The following is a 21,900-nucleotide window of genomic DNA, read 5'->3' as shown; positions in this document are numbered from 1 at the left end:
ATGTCATGGCATGTTTTGAGCCGTGGACGCATTATGGTAAAACCACCGTGTTTGGAACCAGTGCTTTGAAAAGACCGCGGAGCATTATGGGAACGAACCGAAGCGCGCGCTCCTTTGTTGTACGTTAAGCTTTACAAAACCGTTTGAACAAGCAAGCCAATTTGCCTTCAAAATAAAATGTAAATCACAAACTAAACTAAGTACGCGTTGTGTTATTTGTCTCTGGCCATGACGGACAAATCTACCAAAGATATGAGGACAAATAAACCAATCGGGATCCCCTGGGGATGTCTAGTGGACAGAGTATACACAGATGTTATGTTTAGGACTCTCGATTTGACAAAATAGCCTAGTTAACATTAGGGTATTGTAAGACTTTTTATTAATAAGAAGGCGTGATACACTTGGACGGATTTGCAAAAAGCGCTTCCGTTTTCATATTACACATTCTGTAATGTACAACTCACATCGAACACGTTCTTGCATTTTATTTTGAAATCAAAAATCGGAAGTTGTCTTTTTGTTTCAAATGGCTTGATAGCTACCATTAGCAGTCGGCTATCCTTAGAGGGATCTCTCAGCAAAACACAGGTGTATTATACACACTTATAATGCAGAATGACTGTGCGGTGCCAAACTGCACTAGTGGCAAATCTGACCCTCAGCCACTCTTCAGGTTTCCTCATGATCCAGAAAGGTAACTAATGCTAACACCGATGCTAAAGCAAACGGGAAGCTCTGTAGCTACCTAGTGAGGACAGTATGTTATCTGTAGGTAAAATATCATGTGTGTTACAACAAGGCTAAATTTGACTGAAATGTCTTATTGATGCAACATTTCATGCAGCAGATCCTTTATTAAAACTCTTACTCATTCAAAGCTATCTACTTTTCCATGCGCAAACTGAAAGGAAGTTTGACAGGTTCATGTGTCTTTGCTTTTTAATAAACGTATAAACACTGACACTTCAGATGTGTGCTAAAATGCTGCGGCAACACCGGTATAACTAAATACAACATGTTGGTTCGTTTTACAGTAGGACTATATCAAACACGCAGACATGGTATAGTGTTATTCATGGAAAGGACACGTCTGGACCCGCATGGTTATTCCTTGTGTAAACCCTTTTGTAAACCATCAGTGTATTGGCCTCTTGCATGACTTGTTAGTGTATTATGGTACTAACCTAATATACCCATCATATTATACATATTCATAATATGTTAAAATCCATTTGTGACTCAGAGACAGCCACTTCATTCCTAACCAATGTGAACTGTTGTGCAGCATTACTGCTGGGGTACTTATAGACAGACTGTGCAGCTTATGCACAATCGTGATATCTCTACTCAAAGACACATTGGCCTACTAGTCTCCAACACTGATGTGTGTATCAGCCAGCCATTAGGTTTGAGGATTGCTTAATACAGTTTATGCTTTATGCATTGTTTGTTAATGTATTGTTCACCATTACATTCACAGTCATTGTCACCAGCAACTGAATATTGGATAAAAGTTCAGCATGCTGTTAATAGTTTGTTGAATTAATATAGCACCTAACCATAAACGACCAAATAACCAAAATTTCTTTTGACTGTTAAACTTGTTGTCGTTTTGGTTTGACCACTCCTTTCAGGTCCAAGAAGTGGGTTGAAAAATGCCAGAGGAGGGACCTCATAGACAAATCACCAGACCAGCTGCACAGATACTACAGACTATGTGGAAAGCATTTTGAAACATCTATGATTGACGCTGTAAGTTATGTTTTCAAGTTGCACATGATTGTGGGCCAAATTGCAGAGACATTTAATGTAATTGCAAGTCTTTTTAAGTAAAACGTGAGAATTCTCTAATTATTTAATAAATACCAAATATTTGTAGTGCTTGGTGAATGTTTAATATAGATGTTGAATACAAGTTTAACTTAGTAACATTCTTGATTCTTTCTTGTATAATTTGTTGTATAATTAGCTTTGTTTGACTTTGTGTTCAGGATGCTCAGAGTGCAGTATTAAAAGATGATGCCATACCAACTATCTTTGACGTGCCAAGCCAACCTCAGAATGGACAGGTGAAGCGCAACAAAGAAATGGTGGGTGAAAAGAAATAGTTTTAAATGCAGAAAAATACTTTGTATAATTTGATTTCATTAGTTAATTTGTCTTGTCTCTTTATTTTTATAGACCAAAGATGATGAAACAGAAAGTAGGGGGAGAAAAAGTAAGTAGAAATATCAATTTCTTGACAAAGAAAAAGAGATAACATCCCACATCCACATTTGGCACAGGATGAATGAATGACTTGGTTTCTATCTTGCACCTGTTTCTGTTTCCCTTTTAGAAATGAAGAAGTCTCAAGCAGACACAGCTAAGGCAGATGTCCAGACAGATGTTCCAGAGGAAGATGAATACAAAGAGTATCTCAAGTCATTATTTGAAGTTCTTGTACTCTTGGGAGAGCAAAACATTCCTCCTACAGGACCTGGTGATAGGAAACAAGATGGTCTTGGGGAAAGCAGTTTTCAGGCATTATTAGATTATCGCATGAATTGTGGAGATGAAGTCCTGAAGAAGAGGTATGATGCGAGTCAGGGGTGCTGCTCCTCAGCTGAGCTGAGTCAGCTGATAGAGGTGTGTGAAAAATGCATCCGTAGTAAGCTGGTGGAGGAAGTTAAACAAAACGGCTTCTTCTCATTACTTACTGATGACATGGTGAAGATCTCAGGAGAATGGTACCTCCCTGTCTTTGTCCGTTTTGTGGACCAGTCTAACTGTCAACGGGAGAGGTTTTTTGGATTCTTGAGCTTCGAAGGAGATGGAGATGCCCTGGTAGAGAAACTGCTGTCTGAAATTACTGACAAATGGGGTTTGGATATGGAACAGTGTAGGGGTCAAGCCCACTCATGCACTGGGACACATTTTAGTAAAGTAAAAACATTTTCTGCAAAACTGATTGAGAGGTATCCAATGGCAGTGCTTACACTGAGATCTGCTCGTACACTGAATGTGTCATTGGCTGATGGTATGGCTTTGTCAGGGGTTCAGCTGGTCATGTCTACCTTTAAGAAGATTGAGTCATTCTTCAGCCAGTCTGAGTTACTGCAGTTGGAGTTGGAGCACGCTATTTCGATTTTCTACGCAGACAAAGAGGAGAAAGCCAATGAACTGAAGGAGATCTGTCATACCAGCTGGACCAGACGACACGATGCATTTGAGGTGGCAGTGGACATCCTAGAGGCGCTTCTACTCTGTGTGGACAGCGTGCATGACAATGAAGACATGAGGTGGAATGATCAAGTCACACACAACGCCTTAGAGATTTCAAAAGCACTGGTTGATTTTGAGTTCGTCATAGCGTTGGTTGTGCTGAAAAATGCTATGACACTTACTCGCGCTTTTGGGAAGAACGTGCAAGGGCAAGCACCAGATGCCCATTTTGCTGCAAGCAGTTTAAAAGCTGTATTGCACTCCCTGAAGGAAGTGTCTGACAATATTGATGTGTATCATGAGTTCTGGAACGATGAGGCAGTTAACCTAGCCGCTGCGATGGAGATCCCAGTAAAGGTTCCTCGGTCATTCTTGAGAAAGCATCACTCAGAAGCTGTAACCATTCGACCTGATAGTTACTACAAGGACCACCTGTCTGTTCCTGTGGTGAACCACATCATTAAAGAAATCAATGAGCTCTTCAGTGAAGACCACCTGAAGTCCTTGAGGTGTCTCTCACTGGTCCCTGCTGTCATAGAGCAGCGTAAGTCTACTGAACCTGAAGAAGAGTGCATACAGGTGTTTAAAAATTACATCCCTAATGCAGGAACCCTCTCTGCTGAGCTCCACTGTTGGTGGGTTAAATGGAGCAAAAAGGGCAAAGGCGAGACTTTTCCCTCCAGTCTCCATGAAACACTGCAGCAGGCAGATTTGAAGTTCTTCCCAAACGTGTGTGCAGTCCTGAGAGTGATCGGCATCCTGCCTACCTTGGCTTTGGAGGACAGCTGCAACGTGGCATATAAACGCTTCAAGATGTACATGGAGAACACACCTGACAGATTCAAATCAAAAAGTCTTGCTCTTTTGAACATGAACTATGATGTAGGGTATGATCTGGATTCATTGGTTGAGGTCTACATGAACACATACCCTGGCAGGGGGGAGGTGATGTGAGTCAAGTCAGATGTGGGATGGTAGTTAAACCTCTGGACAGATTATCCACAGCTTTGTAAATGAGTCATGCAGATTGTGTTATCTTGATCTTAAGATAAACATCTGTTTTGTGTGTCTTTTTTTACTCCCTATCTCTCATATTGAAGTATTTTTGTGATAAAATTTAGGATGTAAATGAGCTAGCAACTAGACTGTAAAGTATCATACAGACATCTCTGAATTTTGTTTATGTTGTTTGCCTTTTATGCTGTTTTCATTCCTTGACTATGTTGTTAAAATCATTTGTAAATGGCTTTTGTGACAGTTAATACTCTTATAAACTTTGTTAAACTGTTTTCTTTGTGTGTGTGTGTAAGGGGGATCAGCCATAAAGCCCTCCCTGAACATGTAAATAAAGATATGGTAGACTCTTTGGTTTAATAACCTTTTGTGGCCCTCATTCTAACCTAACCAAACCTAGTCAAAATGCTGATTCAGAAACTGGTGTTTTTTTAAACACTTGGAATTAAGACTAATTTGGAACAGAGACCACTGGGTACAACCAAGACAGTGTGTAAAAATATATGTAACAGTGATATGTCCTTACAATTAATCACCAGGTGCTGAGTTGTGCTTGAGTTGTTTCCAGGTACATGGTGAGTTGGAGACTTAAAGTAGTTTGTGAATAAAAGATCCTTAATTTTGATCAAAGCCCCATCCAGTATCATCACTATCCATCTTGCTCTCTGGGTATTATGTCTATGAATGAAGTGTATGCTTGTGGCAAAACAGCTGAGTCACTGCTCTGAGAGTCAAATCTCCAATACAGCGTTTTGTTTTAATGACTGAGGACTAAAATATTCGGCCTATGTACGATGTTTGCTGCAGTGGAAAAAAACAAAAAAGCCCTTTCAGTCTTGTCCCCTTCTCCATGTACTAAATCAAGAGTCAAAAAAAAAAAAAAAACATACACCAGTTGACACGGCAATGGTCTGTCTTTGAGAAATAGGCCCAGTCCATAAGACATGTTGTCTAACTACGTCTGAAATCAAATGTATTTGTACGTAATCCTAAAGAGCACCTTGGAGGACCTGGGCCACTTCCCTGTTTTGTTCGGTTAAACTGGAATAGGATGCACTTCATCTTGACAGTGAAACTCTTTGGCCGGGCCTGGCGGGGCCACTCTGCCCTCTGCTGAGTAACATTTTGTACTGCACGGTGTAGTTCCTGTTTGGTGGGATAACACGCTTTCGGCGACTCTTGGCTCACCACGCAACATCAACTTTTGAAAGCATGGAATTAGTGGGTTCTTAGTTTGCCAAAGAGACATTAAGCGAAAACAACACTGAAACTCAACTGTGTCGGGTGCAGGTTGTGCCCAAGGCATGACTCTATAGACTCTCCTGCAGGTTTGCTCATAGTAGGCTTGCCAGCTTGCAACCGCCAGCTAAGCTAGCTAACTTGCGAGCTAGCTACATTGCAGTCCAAAATGACTGACTGCTGCGCCGCGGCGAGCTGTGATTACCAGCAAGGGGAATCAACCACTACACTTTTCAGCTTCCCCGTGGACCCGGAGCGGTAAGAGATAAATGAAATAACATTGAGCCGTGGGTTAAAAATGAGCCCTGAGCATGCACAATGAATGTGTTAGCTATCCACAGTTAGCACTGGCGTTAGCCTAACATCATGTTGGCTAACAGTGACACAAGTCTGTTGAAAATGGCGCAGACTAGTTACTCTTGAAAGAAAAAATCGTGTGAAATAGGCTCAGTTCACGTATTTAGACTCAGAGACCGACACTGACTTGTGATATTGGCTCAATCAGTTTATCTCTGTGTTCAGTCATTTCACAAACTCCAGAGAAAGCATACTTAAAAACTTTTTTGTGCTGTTATTTAAATCGCTATCGCTACACGACACCTACCGTCTCAGTTGTGTGTAACGTTACGGACTGACGTTAGCTCGGGAACATTTAAGGTCCTCTCTCTGATGGTGCTATTTTTATTGTAGCTGTCGCCCACCGAACAGCGTAAATTAAACAGTCATTTACAGTGCAGCTCAGGTTAAACGATAGAAATGGAAACTTGTGTTTACATCGATTTAAATAGTGATGCCCGTATGAATAAAGAGCAGTCTAGCGCCTCCCTTTATCCTGTTGCTGCTTCATATATGGCGCTGTTTTTTTTTCACTTTGAGATCCCGGTTGTATTACGTAACTATATACATGCTATCTTGCTTAAAATCAATTGAATAGGATTACTTTAGGAACTGTAACTTCATGGTAGCTGCAGTTCAGGTGGCTGAGCAGCACTGTATCTGTGCACAGGAAATGTAACCTCCAAGCCAGAGGAAAGACTACCCCCGAGTACATCACGGGGTCTCAGTAAATTGAATGCCCAGCCCTCCAATGAGTCTGTGTTTTTACTTCCCCTAATTTTGATCCGTGTGCTTTTCAAACTGGTGCCTACATAATGTTGTGTTAAGTTGTGGGAAGTAAATTTCATTTGCTTTTGGGTATTTCTATCCACCCTTGTTCTTTGCATGCATCAATAAAATAAGTTGAGAAAGAGCAAGAAGAAAAATGAAAAAGACCATTAAAGTAAACAGCTCACATAAACTGTTGAAAGCTTTAATCAAAACTTAATTCTCTCTTTTATATCATTGCTATCGCTGATGCAGGGTTGTGTTACAAATGCAGCTAACCAAAGTAGATTTGTATCTGTGAGGTGTACCAGCAGGTCTGCCAAATCCAGGTAGTTGTCCCAGACATTACCTCATAACACCAAACGCCTAACAGTCAAGAATGGATGTTATCTTTGGCTAAAAAAATGTAAATCTTGCATTTGCTCAGTGATGAAGTCATTTAACGTAACTGCCGTTTTTAAAATTGTTGCTGTTGCCACCTGAAACAGTTTTTACAACAGCTTTTACAATTATTATGACCAATGTCATGTAGTGTTTGTCTATCCTACAAAACCAATATTAATTTCCTGTCTGTTTTTCACACAGTGAGCAGGTTGAACATGTTGAGATAAGAAAAGCAGGTCACCTTTTAATACTTGTTGAATAAACATTGTTCCTATGCTTTTTGATGCAACTGTTGCACCTCCAATGTGTTATAACCTTAATAACCTGCTAAAGAAAGTAGCTTAGTTCAAGTAACACTACCAGCTATATTAATGTAAGGTGTCACCATTCTCATCATTGCTAAATTGGTGCATTACTGTTAACAAAGTTCAAATAGGAGCGAACTGTTTTCACATCAAATTCTCCAACCTTTGAGAGTAATGGTAATGGGTTTTTATCAAGTCATTATTTAATATATGTAGAGAGCACAGTAGATAATGTGCACAAGTGTTTTGGCAAATGCCTATTTTAATCAAGTTTATGGTTGTGACCCCATTACAATTTCTGCCCCCCCCCCCCCCCCCCCCCCCCCCTATTTTTCAGATGCAAACAATGGCTGAACAACTGTCGTCGCCAAGATTTGTCATCAGAGCCTCCTGAGCAGTTGCATAAGCTCTACAGACTTTGTGCAAAGCACTTTGAGCCCTCTATGATCACTCATCAGGTAAAATCCAGATGTGTTCCTCATTAGCCTTTTATGTGTTAGAGAAGAACAAGAATTGTCATTTTGTGTCCTGTTTTGTTGTTATTACAGTACCTCTAGTTCTGTTCTTAGTGAGCCAATACTACAGGGTAATCAAAATCTTAACACTTGTTAGACTATTTTCACAATTTCCAGCACAACCTGAATTCCCAGTTTATTAGGCAACCTGGCTTCAGAAAGTATTTACACCCCTTCACTTTTATGCACTTTATAGTGGTGTAGATTTAATTTTAAATGGATAAAACAGCCATTTTTGCTTACCAGACTACACCCAGTAACCCATAATGACGAAGCAAAATATATTCAGAAAATCTTGCAATTTTGTTAAATGTGGAAAAAAATTATAAAAGTATTCAGACCCATTTCATTGGCACTGCAGATTGTGGTCAGGGGCCTCCTTTTTTCTTTAATTATTCTTGAGATGTGACTAGAACTTGACTAGAGTTCAGTGGAGTTCAGGGATAAGCCAAAAACCGAAATCTTTGGGCAGACCTCCAGACACTGTCTGGAGAACACCGGGAACTGCTTATCAGATATCTGATACCATCCCTACAGTGAAGCATGGTGGTGACAGCATCATGCTATAGGGGTGTTTCTCAGAGGCAGGGACAGGGAGACTGGTCAAGGGAAGGATGAATGCAGCCAAACACAGTGAGGTCCTTGAAGAAAACCTGCCTCAGAGTGAACGGAACTGAGACTGGGGCCATGATTCACAGTTCAGCGCAACAATGACCTGAAGCATACAGCCAAGACAATGCTGGACTGGCTTCAGGACAAGTGTCTGTCTGCGTGAGTGAACCAGCCAAAGCCCAGACTTAAACCCCATTAAACATCTATGGAGAGACCTGAAGAGACGCTTCCCATCCAAGCTGATGGAGCTTGAGAGAATCTGCCAGGAAGAATGGGTTAAACCACCCAAGAGTAGACTTGAGGTTGGTGTTGCTGCTAAAGGGGGCTTCTACAAAAGTACCGAATTAAAGGTCTGAATACTGATGACATTGGAGAAAATATGTTTTCACTTTGTCATTATGGGTTATTAAATGTACACTCACCAGCCACTTTATAAGGTACACCTTGCTTGTATCGGATTAGACCCCCTTTTGCCTTTAGAACTGCTTTAATTTTTCGTGGCATAGATTCAGCAAGGTGCTGGAAACATTCCTCAAAGATTTTGGTCCATATTGAGATGATAGCATCATGTAGCATCCATGATGCCAATCTCCCGTTCCACCACATCCCAAAAGTCTTCTATTGGATTGAGATAAGGCCATTTGAGTACAGTGAACTCACTGGCCATGTTCAAGAAACCAGTTTGAGATGATCTGAGCTTTGTGACATGGCGCATTATCCTGCTGGAAGCAGCATCAGAAGATGGGTACACTGTGGTCATAAAGGGATGGACATGGTCAGCAACAATACTCAGGTAGGCCGTGGTGTTTTAACAATGCTCAGTTGGTACTAAGGGGCCCAAAGTGTGCCAAGAAAATATCCCCCACACCATTACACCACCAGCAGCAGCCTATACCATTGATACAAGGCAGGACGGATCCATGCTTTCATGGTGGTAGTGCCAAATTCTGACCCTACCATCCGAATGTTGCAGCAAAAATCAAGACTCGTCAGACCAGGCAACGTTCTCTTCTGTTGTCCAATTTTGGTGAGTCTGTGTGAACTGTAGCCTCAGTTTCCTGTTCTTAGCTGACAGGTGTGGTCTTCTGCTGCTGCAGCTCATCTGCATCAAGGTTTGACGTGTTGTGCGTTCAGAGATGCTCTTCTGCATACCTTGGTTGTAACGAGAGGTTATTTGAGTTTCTGTTGTCTTCCTATCAGCTTGAAGCAGTCTGGCCGTTCTCCTCTGACCTTTGGCATCAACAAGGCATTTTCGCCGCGAGAGCTGCTGCTCACTGGATACTTTCTCTTTTTTTGACCATTCTCTGTAAACCCTAGAGATAGTTGCGTGGGAAAACCCCAGTTAGATCAGCAGTTTCTGAAATACTCAGACCAGCCCATCTGGCACCGACATACAAGCCACATTCAAAGTCACCTAAATCGCCTTTCTTCCCCATTCTGATGCTTTGAACTTCAGCAGGTCATCTTGACCTAAATGCATTGAGTTGCTGCCATTTGATTGGCTGATTAGATATTTGCATTAACCAGCAGTTGAACAGGTGTACCTAATAAAGTGGCCAGTGAGTGTATATTGATGGGCAAAAATTGCAGTTTTATTCATTCAAAATTAAATCCACAACAACAAAGTGTGCAAGAGGTGAGGGGGACAGAAAACTTTCTGAAGCTACTGTAAGTGATGTGTGTACCAAAAAGACATGGAATAAGGGAAAATAAATATTGAGAATTAAATTACAACTCTAAAATGCAGTATGTAAGCAAGTGCTTAATAAGTTTTGACCAAGTCATATTGATACTGTTAGGCATCAACAGTTTTTCTTACCCAATAATATTGTGATTTGGTTTGTAAGGATAACATCAACTTTCTTTGTAAACAACAAAATCCTTGTTACTTTTTAGTGACCTTTGACAGATGTCGTGTTGATAGAAAAATTTGGGTCAGTAAAAATTAATATTTGTAATAAAGTATCAAAGTCCTTATAATCATTTGGTAAAATATAGTTTGTTGCATTATAAAGTTGTATTTCTTCATCTTAATATCCTATCGTGTTAACTTGAAGTTTTGAGGCATAACATAAAGCTCCAATCGCATGCTTTTTGTTTTTGCTTTTTTTCAGAGCGCCTCGAGTTGTGTCTTAAGGGAAGATGCTGTTCCAACAATATTTGATTTTACAACTCCTGCGAATAACCAATCAACCTACAACAGGAAACGAGCTAGAGATCCTGTAAGTGTGTCAGTGTTTAAAATGACTGCATTTCAAATGATTGCAAATGCAAACGTGTAATTATCTTTTTTTATCTTCCTAGTCGGAAGAAGAACCTACTTCTGTAAAGAAAACAAAAGGTACAGCGACTGCTTTAATTCGTCCATCCAAAAATCCTTATTTAAGGCTGTTGATTTTTGTCCAAGTTAAAATGTATTTGCCCTTTTTTGTAAATATTGATTCACTGATTAAATTTTTTTTTAAATCATCTCCCCCTTTCTTTCTGATCTTCTTTTCTCTTTCTCATCAGAAAACACAGCAACCGCAGATGTGACAGAGGAGACAAAAGAATTGTGCGGAGAACACAGTGCAATTCTTGAACTGCAAACTGATGGCCAAACACAAGAGGATGTGGCCAGCTCCAAAGCAAAAGAGACTCTGAAAGTATATTTTAAGGAAATCCTGGCACTGACTGGATTCAGCATCAATGGTGCAAACATCAACACAGATGAGCCAATTGGAGGTGCTAGGGGTCAGCAAGCTCTCAATCGTATCTGTGTGGAGAAAATTGACAAGAAAGAAATCCTGCAGTTCAGTGAAGACCTCATGCGAGAGGAGATCCAGAACAGTCTCCGACTGGCACGATTCTTCTCCATTCTGCTTCAAGATGTGACAAGCATAGAGGGAAAGGAGCAGATCCCAGTTTTCATCAGGTCTGTCACAGTAGCTGGGTTCCCACAAAAGCACCTCATTGGGTTCCTGCCATGTGACATGGATGCAGAGAATCTGTTTTACATGCTTCTCTCTGAGTTGAGAAACAAGTGGGGGCTGAGGATGGAGCACTGCAGAGGACTCACTTATCTGGTTACAGGCAGCATGTGTCAGAAAATGCGAGACCTTACCTGCAGGATTCTGCAAGAGTTTCCACAAGTAGTTCTTTCACCAAGTGACCCATATGCCTTCAACATATGGCTTATTCGCTGCATGCCGGTGCCCTCCATCCAGAAGGTTGCAGACACTGTAGAGGAGGTGGCCTCGATACTCAGGAGAACACCAGAGCTGTCCAAAAGATTGGAGGGAAAGATCCAGATGTCATATGGGCATTTAAAAGGGGAAGTGGACAGGATCAAAGCAGCTGTCAGTGGGAATTGGGAATATAGCACTGATGCCTTCCAGACTATGTTAGATATTCTGGAGCCATTCCTGAACTGCATCAATGAGATGATTTCAAAGGTAGATGAAGACACTGCTGAACAGATGGCAAAGCTCAAGCCAGTTTTGAGGAATTTCAATTTCATCATCACACTTGTTGTTCTGAAGAACACTCTCTGTTGTGTGAGCATACTCAACTCAAGTCTCAGGGGAATAATTAGCATCAGCAGTACCTTGCAGTACACAATTTCCAATGCCTTAAAGCTGGTTAGCAAATATCAACAGGAGCTCGCAATATTCCACAGGAAATGGTTTTCAGATGCAGTTGGCCGAGCCAAGAAGCTGGGAGTGGAGGTCACTAAACCAGAGATAGACCAAGAAAACTCAACTGAAACACCACTGGAGGACTTCTACAGAGAAACACTGAGTCGGCCTGTCTTGCAGTATCTTGTTGCAGAGGTGAAGAGAGTGTTCAGCACTGAGATGGTAAGGATTCTCCGATGGCTCTCGTTAGTGCCATCTTACATGGCTGACCACAATTTCAGCATTCGCAGGGATAAAGTAGCAGACGCCAACTTGAACAACCTTGCAAGGCCTGACACATTCTACGAAGAGCTGGGCTGCTGGGAGGTGAAATGGAGACATGCGAGCAAGCGCAGAATACTACCAACCACAGTGTTTGCCACACTCAAGATTCCAGATATTGGGTTTTACCCGAACGTGCAGAGCTTGCTGAGGGTGTTGGGCACTGTTCCATGTGTAAATGCAGAGGCTGATGTGTATGGCCAATACCATATGGTACTGGAGCGGTGCCACTCCTACCTGAGAGCCACACCAGAGGACCAAAGACAGTGCAGCATGGCATATGTGTATGTGAACCAAGATGTGCACTTCAGTGTTGAACAAATGGTGGAGTCCTACGTCCAAAAGCATCCAGACATCCTGCAGTTGCTACAAATGGTACGTAGATTTCCATATGTAGAATTCTATTGAAATTTCATAGCTCACTTTAGTAATAAAGCAACTGTTCTACTTCAAAATACATTATTTAATGTGTGTCTATGTGTCTGTTTCTTTATTACAGGATGATGACACAAAAGAGAAGACTCCCACAGGTGAGAGATTGGAAAATATCTTTAGTTGAATAGCTTTTGTTAAACTGCAATCTTCAGTATGTGCCCTTTTTTTTTTTTTTTTTTGCTTGTTTACCAGTCCGTCCCCTAGTAACTAATGTGATGAAGTAATCTCTAATTTCACAACCATTCCCACTTTTCATTTCAGTGGCAGCCCATGGAAACCATGCTGAAAAGGACACTGAAGAGGAATTACAAATCATAAACCTAGAGATGGATGCTGAAAGGCTTGTGGAGATGAAGTGTGCAGAGACTGATAGAGAAGCTCTTAAATCTGCTTTACAGGCAGCAGTGACAGCCGCATACAGCAGTCAAAGCAGGCTGCGTAGTGACACTTCTCCTGCCCAGGATGGAGAGGTTGAGTATGTGACCAAGTCTGAAATGAAAGAAGTGCTCACCGTGTGCGAGAATGCTGTCAGAGAGGGAATCCTCACAGAAGTGGGGAGTTCGTTCTTTTCCTTGTTCATCGACCGTGTTGTGAAACTGGGGGAGAAAGACTATCTTCCACTTTTCCTTAGGTTTGTAGACAGTTTTGATGTCATGCGACTGGAGTTGATGGGATTCCTCGAGGCAGATCTTGATTGTGATGCCATGGTACAGCGTCTCCTGGAAATAGTTACCGTCGAGTGGCGTCTTGATTTGAATAACTGCAGAGGTCAAGCATACCTAGGTTCTGGTGATGTCTCCTACAAGTTGAAAGCCTTTGCCTGCAAAGTTCAGGAGAAATATCCTCTTGCTATAAGCACACACTGCTCTTCCTACTCTTTCAACACATGGTGGTCAAAATCCATCCCAGTGCCTGCTGTTAAAAGAGCCCTGGATACATTTGAAGAGGTTTTGATGTTTTTTGGTAGCAGTGCTACTTTAGAAAAACAGCTTGACCATGTAATAGCCTATGGTCTCAGAGAGAGCTATGAAAAGGTCCAAGAGTTACAAGGGAAGTTCTGTTCCCTGTGGCAAGAGAAGCATGATTCTTATGAGGTGTTTGTGCAGATGCTGGAGCCCCTGGTCGAATGTCTGGAGAAAATCAAAAACAACCCACAGAGATGGAAAGCCTTTGTGTCTGAACAAGCCGGGGCACTTCTCAGCAAGGTCATGGAATTTGATTTCATCATTGCCATGGTGGTCTTAAAGAATGCTTCCTCTTTTACCAGAGAGCTGAGTGCAGGTCTCCAGAAGGACCACTTCAGTGCTGCATCCCAGCTATGCCAAATCAGTGGTATTGTGGCCACTCTGAACCGAGTGAAGACAAATATGAAGGTGTTTCACCAGAACTGGTTTGACGAGGCTTGTGCAATGGCACAGAGCCTCAGAGTGCAGATTGAAGTGCCTGAAAACTCTTTGCTAAGGGACAGCATGATAAAACCTGTTGGGTTTTACAAAGATGGCTTAAGCGTGCCCCTAGTAGATAACCTTATCAATGCAGTGAAGGATCATTTTTCAGAAGACCACAAAGAAGCTCTCAACTTTCTCTCCCTGGTTCCATGCTCAGTCACAGTGAGTTACATGTTTGAGAGCTTGAAGTCAAAGCCACCTCTCTACAGCAGTGATCTTCCCGATGCTGACAACTTCTTCACAGAGCTGTGCTGTTGGAGAGTAACCTGGAAGACCAAAGTGGCATCAGTGACCATCCCAAACTCCATATTTCACACACTACGTCTGCCACTCATGCAGTACTTTGGGAACATCAATGCACTGTTGAGGATTATGTCAGTGCTCCCAAGCACAGCTCTGGAGGACTGTGGTGTTGTAATGCGCCATAAGAAGTTCCAAGAGTACCTGAGAAATACAAATCCTAAAGACAGGTCCTCATGCTTGGCTATGCTGCAGGTGGGCACGGACTTCAGCAGAGACCTGGACCGTATGGTGACCCAGTGTTTGAAGGTTACTCCACAAGCCTTGGAGGGTATCTGTCTGGTAAGTGCTTCTATTTTTTTTGATAAAAATGACAATGTTATATTTATAGTTTATTCTTTTTTTATTAACTATATGAATATCGTACAAATCTTTATGTACCTGGGTTTACTTACAGGACAAGGAATCCAAAAGTCTCATCAGGAACTCTGAAAATAACATGGAAGGTATGTTTGTAGAGATATGGTTTTTATTACACATTTATTAGCAAAATAGCAATAATACTAATGTCCACAATAAGTTATTAAATTTTGTGATTTTTTTTTTTTTTTTTTTTTTTGTATTTGGGAGAATTTAAATGTTTGCCATAACCACCCTGTTGTGTTTCTGTTTTTTTCCCTGATATATTTAGTTGATTTAGGTGATGTCAAGGAGGAATCTGAGGATCTCAAAATTGAACAGTCTCTTGACAAGATTGAGGACCAAGAGATGAAACCAGCAGATGAGAATGGGCATGTGGGAGACAATCGTCAAAGTTTGGCGTCAGTATTCAGACTGGCTGCACTACTGGGAAAAAAGAACAGCAGTCTCTCTGACCTCTCAGAAGATGACAGAGAGCATTTCATCCAGGAGCTCAGCATGTGCCACTGGTTTGGAAAAGAGAACAAATGCACACCTTCTCTAGGTGATGATGAAATAGTGAACCTCCTCATAAATGGAATCAGAGATGTCATACTCAAGGAAATACAGGAATCTCCATTCTTCTCACTTATCACAGACAAACCTGTTAAAATTGCAGATAAGACGCACCTACCTGTTTTTGTCAGGTATGTCGGAGAGTCCGCCCCAAAAGTCGAGCTCATGGGTTTCTTACCTTTTGATGAAAACTGTCATGTTGATACACAAGCAAATAACCTCGCAAAGATTCTCACTGAAGACTGGGGCTTACCAATGTCTCACTGCAGAGGACAAGCATTCATGCACTTGGGCTCAGGTTACCAAAGCCTGAAGAAAATGTCTTTGGATTTCCTCAAAAGTTATCCACTGTCTGTTGTAACACCCAGTGAGTCTTGTGGCCTTGCCCATTGGTTGGCAGGAAGTGTGCCTTGCCCTTCAGTAGCAAAAATGTTAGATATCACAGAAGACCTGCTGCTGTTCTTTGATGAATCCCCTTGTCTGGAGGGACAGTTGGCACAGGCTGTTGATGGGCTTTTAAATATGCCAAGAGAGGCCCTGGAGGAAATTCCAGAAACATGTTGCTCAAGATGGAAAAAGAGAGAGGACTTCTTTGACTTACTCGCTGACACCTTAGAGGGTATTCTCAGCTGTCTGGATGCTGTTAGCTCTAGCACAACGGGTGCCAAATCAATGCATGCACAAGTTCTCTCCACCGCTCTAAGAAATATGGATTTCATTGTCACCCTTGTGATCTTGAAGAATGCTTGTGCTCCTCTTCGTAACTGTAGCACTGTCTTCCGATGTGGAAACCCTGCTGACATTCTCTGTGAAGTGGAAAAAATCCCCTCAATCATAGAGACTCTTAACAAAATGTTAGAAAATGTGAGCTCTCTGCACTCCACTTGGTTTGAGCAGGCCTTCCAGCTAGCAACCAAGGTAGCTCCTGAACAAATATGCTTCTCAGAGGAAGCCAACAGCTATGAATCTCCTGAGTTATACTACAGAGAAAACCTGAGTGCCCCTCTCCTCAGAAGTCTCATTGATGAGATGAAGTACCGCTTCTCAGATAGTCACTTAAAGGCCCTGTCGGTCCTATCGTTGCTGCCCTCCTGCAGTCAACAGCCTATTCTGTCGGAGTCCACAGACAAGCCATTCAGCCTCTACCTTACAGATCTTCCTGAGCCAGATGCAGCTGAGCAGGAAATCAATGCCTGGGCCACTGTCTGGAGAGAGAAATACCAGGATGTTGCTCCTCCAACATCCATTGCTGAAACACTAGTCCATCCTGAGTCAAAGAGCCACCCAACTGTCACCTTACTGCTTAGGCTAGTCGCTGTCCTGCCAAGTGTCAGTATGGAGTGGGATCTGATGAAAACGACACTGAATTCTATGAGGGATCTGTTAAAAAACACTCTGTGCAAAGGCAGTAGAACGGATCATGTGTTGCTCCTCTCTCACAGCTCAACACTGCAGAGACTGCCTGAGGTCATTGAGAGGTGTATGGAGGTGGATCCAGAGAGCTATCCTTGTCTATCCCAGGTAAATTAACAATGGTTTCCTTTGGATCATAGTAGAGCTACCATTGATCAATCAACAGGAAATTCAGCAACAATTTTCATAATTAATTGTCTAAGTGATTTTTTTCTTTCCAAATGTAGATATTTCAGATTTTTCTTAGTCTTCTATCACAGTAAACAGAATATCTTTGGGTTTTGGAGTATTGGTCACATTTTAGACACCAAACGAATAAATTATAAATCAAGAAAATAACAATTAATTGATCGATAAAGAAAATAATTGTTGGTTGCAGCCTTAGATGATACTTTGTAAAGTAATTGTGTTGTAAAGAAAAGGAAATTGAAGTCCAATCAGTATTACATGACCAAAGTTGTACTGCGTATTTTTTAGGTGATGGGAACTTTGAAAGGACTAAAGCTGGACAGTGGTAAGTACATATATGGTAACTACATAATAAAGACATCACTGTGTATATTTCTGATTATAAGAGGACAATAAGCATAATTAATTTTTCTATTAAGGTTGGTTACTGTCATTAACATTTTTATTTTTGAAATCAGCAGCCACTGAAGTAAAAGCAGAGGTATCAACAGAATGTCAAGCCTCAAGTGCAGCAGAGAATCCTTCTGATGGAGAGGTGAATTTGACTAATAATGAAGTGATACTGGAGGTCGTCCGAGGACCAAGAAAAGCAGTATCTTTCTATGAACCACAACTACGTGAACAAATCCTCAAGGAACTCTGGGACTCTCAGTTCTTCACAATTATAACTGAGCAAGCAGTTGAAATTGACGGTGAGCTCTATGTCCCGTTGTGCATCAGGTACCTAAACAAAGAGCACATCCAGTGTGAAGAAACCCTGGCTTTCATCCCTTATTGTGAAGACCCAGTTGTCCTCGCAGATGCTATTGAGACTGCCCTGTCTGAGAAGTGGGGGCTCAACATGGAGTACTGTAGAGGACAGGCCTCGCTGAGTGTTGGTGAAGTAGGAGCTCAGATGAGGGCTGTAAGTTTAGCAATAGCTAAGAAATACCCCCAGGCTGTAAGAACTGTCAGCTCTGCGTTGTCTCTTAATGTATGGCTGGCCAAATCTTCTCCTGCTGAAGAAGCGGCTGATCGAGCAGTTCTCATAGGCAAAATATTACACTGGCTCACAGAGGATGCAGAACGCCAAAACAAACTGGAGGACATGATCATTCACGTGTTCCAGCACGATGAAGGAAAGGGCAACGAGCTGAGGGACAAACTCATCAAGAACTGGGAAAAGAGTCATGACATGCATGAGGTGATGGTAGAGATTTTAGAAGCAGTCATGCTCTGCTTGAATGAGCTGAAAGGGGAGGGAAATACTTTAAACCAGCAGCAAGCATCACAGTTCTTCAATGCAATCAGAAACTTTGAGTTCATCCTGTTAACAGTAATGCAGAAAAATGTCTTGAGTGTAACTAAAAAGCTAAGCCAGTCTCTTCAGGGCAAACCCTTAGATATGTTACTTGCTGTGAATAATTTGCCCGCTCTCAAAGCATCCCTCAGTAAACTGAAGAGCGATATTGACACCCATCACAAGGCCTGGTTTGAGGAAGCTGTTGCATTGGCTTCTAAACTTCATGTCACAATGTTGCATTCGGTGCTTCTGGAGCCATTGAGTGAGTTTTATAAGGAGTCGGTGAGCATGAAGGTTGTAGAGCACTCAATTGCAGAGATTGACGACCTCTTCACAGAAAAAGTACTGGATACATTGAGGTGTCTGGAGATTGTGCCTTACGCAATGTCCAAAGTAGAAACCAGCATTCTTAGTGGACTTGTGTTCCGCCTGTACAAGGAGGACTTGCCAGATCAGGTCTCCCTCCACTCTGAGATGAAGTCATGGAAGGAGAAATGGTTGGATCCCCTGGCCGGCTATCTCCCAACTACTGTGCTCGATACCCTCAAGACGTCACAGATAAGAAGTTTTAGTAACATTGAGACTCTCCTCAGACTCCAGGTCATTTTGCCTTTTTCAAGGAGGGAGAGCAACTTCAGGCAAGGGAAAAGAAGCTTACAGGAATTCATACACCAGAAAAAGAGGTCCCTCACTGAGCTCCATCCTCTGTAAGAGCTGCAGGTCTTCCGTCACGGTTAGCAGATTTGAATAATGCGTTTGAGATGTCATCACCACCATATTTAAGAACTATTGTGTCTCAGTCCTAATTGAGCCTGAACTCAATATTTCTGTGTACATTATTGATCTAAATTCTTTGAGATTTCCTTCCGTTGTTTTCCTACAAACCAGGCCCTGTTATGTTTTTGTTTGGTTTTTTTGTTCTGTAGTTTGTACAGTTGTACTGCCCAATGGGACCAATATCTTGGCAAAAAAAGCAATGCTCCACTGATGGTTATCAATGCTTGTGTGCCTTGATGCAAAACTAATATTTCACCCCATGTATTATGATAATACAGATGTTTAAAAATGTCCCATTGGCATGTGAAACAACTCTATTTTTATCATTACCAAAAATGACCGGACTGACTTCTGTATCACTGTCATAAATTCATTATAATTATTAAATTGCACCCTTACCTTTCTTGGGCACAAATAGATAGTTAGTTCCATCATGTCTTCTGATGATTTCCCATGTTTCCTGTCTCTTTGCAGGAAGGAATTTGCTGTAAACGTATCTTTGAAAGAATGTTTCCTTAATAGGAAAACCTTCATATATATATTTGTCAGAAAAGTAATAAAATGCTCCAAAAATATGTGTATGGCTTTTGAGTTTCTCTTTTTTTCCAACTAGATATATTCAGTTTGTCAGCTTTCACTTGATGTCAAGTTCTGTAAGTTATCACAAGGTGGCGCAGTGAGGCTGTAGTTTTCTTGAAGAAGAAATCACTGAATCTGGTAAGTGGGGTAAAAAAAAAAAAGTACATGTAATTTTAAACTATACAGGTATACTGACCGTTTAATGTTGAATCAATGTATGTAGGGATGATACTTGCTGTTAACCTGAGTCAGGTCTAGCTGGGCAGAATCAAGTCCTGGAGGTCGGTTGCTACCAGCTACAAGAATTATTCTCTAAACACACTTTTTACACTCTTACTGCCTTTACCATGTTGGTAAATGAACATGAACAGCTACAAATGGCCTTTTTGTTTTTGTTTTTTTTCAGTCAGTTATGTTTCTTTATACAGTAGCTGTGATGTGGGTATGGCTTATTTTAATAGTGCTCACTTCTCAAAGTGTGAATTTGAAAACAGCCTGCTAGTGTTAATGATTGCCAACTGAATATAGGCAATACACCCTCTAGTTAAGGTCATGATGCATTGAATAAAAATTCCCTGGATGATTCACTTACAGATCAACAAGGATGTGGGTTCTGAGGGAGAGTTTATTAAGATCATATAATAACGTCACTATCTCTAGTTTCCAGATAAATATTGTTCACAATTACTTTTTGTCCTCAGTGTGTATGGCCACTGCAATGCTGGGAGTGTGAGAGAGACAGGTTTGACCAGTATTTGCCAGTGATGCAAATCGTTGCTTTGAGGCTCCATTGTTACAATTGTGGTTGAGTTAATATGTAATTTCTAGGAACAAGTGTGTTCTTTGGGTCTGCTGCTGGATGGTGCGCCTTTCTTGTCAATTATTTGCTATGAATTTCAATCTGGTGAATAAGCCTTTAGAAGGAATTTCAATAACACAGCTTCTGTAGTGACAATTAGAAAAGCTATTATCATTTATGGCTTTAATCCTTATGTATGTTTTATAACTCTTGACTGATGGCAATATCAGTGCAGGTTTTATACAAAAATTTAAAATCTGTAATTAACTGGTTTGTTTAAAAAATTACAGATTTTCACTGCGCTGTATTTGAACGTCTGCTGGTTTATTACCAGTTGTCTTTAGTAGCTTAGTGGTAAAAATGTTTCTGACTGTTAATGTATGTATTAAGTTTGAGTTAAAGACTCCATCCCTGTTTGAAAAAGACTAAATTATAGTTTTTGGACAAAGTGGACCTGTTTGCCCCTGAAATCTACTGAAAAGAAAGACAATGTACTCCTGTTCAAACCCTGCCACATACATGCATTTTGTGTTTGTTTACATGAAGCCACCTGATCTTTAACACTGATAACCCCGGTGAGTGCAGTTTTTAAAGAGACATGTATTCTTCCTGTGAGCTGTAACAGCAGATGCCTCCCTGACAAAGCCCTGATTGTCAATGCTCAGCTCACTGTGAAAGGAGCATCTCCGTGTCCCAACTCAGCTGCTGAGCAAACGGATCTGTCTCTGCTGTGGGCCGCAGCAGTGTTCACATACAGGCCTCAGCACACCAGCATCGTCTCATAATAACCCCATGTCTAAGCTCTCTGCCAAGAGTAATACTCCTACAAGCTGTGTTTTATTTATTTACTCTTTGGATATAGACGTGAACATTGTTAGAGTTTAGATCTCAGGTGCAGCCTGTGTGTTTGAGCATGAAGAACACATCCTCCATCTTTAAGCAAAACAAGGTATAGCCATAATTGACCCGTGCACCAGGCTTCCTGTTGGAAGTCAAGGTTCTGCACTGATGTAAAACCTGTTTCACTCTGTAATCATGTCCATACACAGCCAGGATTTAACTACACTCTGGACAGGAAGACAGAGGGCTTAAGTGGATTTTATTTCAAGGTTCCCTTTCGGGGAAAATTGGCAGCACAGGCCTGAATTCAGATCCTCCTAGTACTATGAGCAAAACTTTTGGTCTGAATTATTTTGATGTCAACTTGTTGATTGTTCCCTTTAAGAACACCTCATTTTTACTCGCCATTGTGAAGCTAAACAATTTTTAACTGAGTGGCAGATGATGGACTGTCTTCAGTGAGTGTTTACCCAGCACTGAGGCGTATAAGAGGTTCATCTGATCATGATGCAGAGGATGAAATTTAATTTATGATCACTCACAAACTTAACTTGATTGCCAGTGCTCAGCTCCCTTTTTGGACATGTGCAAAAGCGTCAATTTAT

The 21,900-nt window shown here is 41.3% G+C and overlaps 2 protein-coding genes across 3 annotated transcripts; both read left to right on the top strand.

Moving 5' to 3' along the window:
• The first annotated feature begins 501 nt into the window (after positions 1-501).
• Positions 502-4,571, top strand: thap12a (THAP domain containing 12a). The gene is made up of 5 exons (XM_071461564.1): positions 502-697; positions 1,638-1,755; positions 1,995-2,093; positions 2,185-2,221; positions 2,342-4,571. Exons 1-5 carry the CDS (start codon positions 612-614, stop codon positions 4,159-4,161), a joined length of 2,160 nt encoding a protein of 719 aa, XP_071317665.1. The 5' UTR covers positions 502-611; the 3' UTR covers positions 4,162-4,571.
• A 912-nt stretch (positions 4,572-5,483) lies between these two features.
• On the top strand, positions 5,484-19,652 carry LOC139608089 (uncharacterized). Of its 2 annotated transcripts, none has more exons than XM_071461563.1 (11): positions 5,484-5,718; positions 7,591-7,711; positions 10,495-10,602; positions 10,685-10,721; positions 10,892-12,693; positions 12,818-12,848; positions 13,015-14,783; positions 14,899-14,947; positions 15,133-16,937; positions 17,307-17,343; positions 17,480-19,652. In XM_071461563.1, exons 1-11 carry the CDS (start codon positions 5,630-5,632, stop codon positions 19,009-19,011), a joined length of 7,380 nt encoding a protein of 2,459 aa, XP_071317664.1. In that variant the 5' UTR covers positions 5,484-5,629; the 3' UTR covers positions 19,012-19,652. The 2 variants fall into 2 exon arrangements, with proteins under 2 accessions (XP_071317664.1, XP_071317663.1); XM_071461562.1 differs by having other exon boundaries at positions 17,477-19,652.
• Positions 19,653-21,900: the final 2,248 nt, after the last annotated feature.

This window comes from Trachinotus anak, unplaced genomic scaffold, assembly GCF_046630095.1.
Source record: "Trachinotus anak isolate AG129_WGS33_773 ecotype Australia unplaced genomic scaffold, CSIRO_AGI_Tana_v1 ptg000024l, whole genome shotgun sequence".
Lineage (NCBI taxonomy): Eukaryota > Metazoa > Chordata > Actinopteri > Carangiformes > Carangidae > Trachinotus > Trachinotus anak.
The sequence above is the reverse complement of the archived record's forward strand: the minus strand, read 5'-3'. Positions and strand labels throughout refer to the sequence as shown.

What these genes read in the sequence shown, in the direction of transcription:
- thap12a (XM_071461564.1), top strand. Translation starts at nt 612, where the DNA reads ATGCAGAATGACTGTGCGGTGCCAAACTGCACTAGTGGCAAATCTGAC. An exon ending in TTTCCTCATGATCCAGAAAG is followed by an intron (nt 698 to 1,637) that starts GTAACTAATGCT and finishes CACTCCTTTCAG; the next exon opens with GTCCAAGAAGTGGGTTGAAA. An exon ending in AAACATCTATGATTGACGCT is followed by an intron (nt 1,756 to 1,994) that starts GTAAGTTATGTT and finishes CTTTGTGTTCAG; the next exon opens with GATGCTCAGAGTGCAGTATT.
- LOC139608089 (XM_071461562.1), top strand. Translation starts at nt 5,630, where the DNA reads ATGACTGACTGCTGCGCCGCGGCGAGCTGTGATTACCAGCAAGGGGAA. An exon ending in GGAAACGAGCTAGAGATCCT is followed by an intron (nt 10,603 to 10,684) that starts GTAAGTGTGTCA and finishes TTATCTTCCTAG; the next exon opens with TCGGAAGAAGAACCTACTTC. An exon ending in TTCTGTAAAGAAAACAAAAG is followed by an intron (nt 10,722 to 10,891) that starts GTACAGCGACTG and finishes CTTTCTCATCAG; the next exon opens with AAAACACAGCAACCGCAGAT.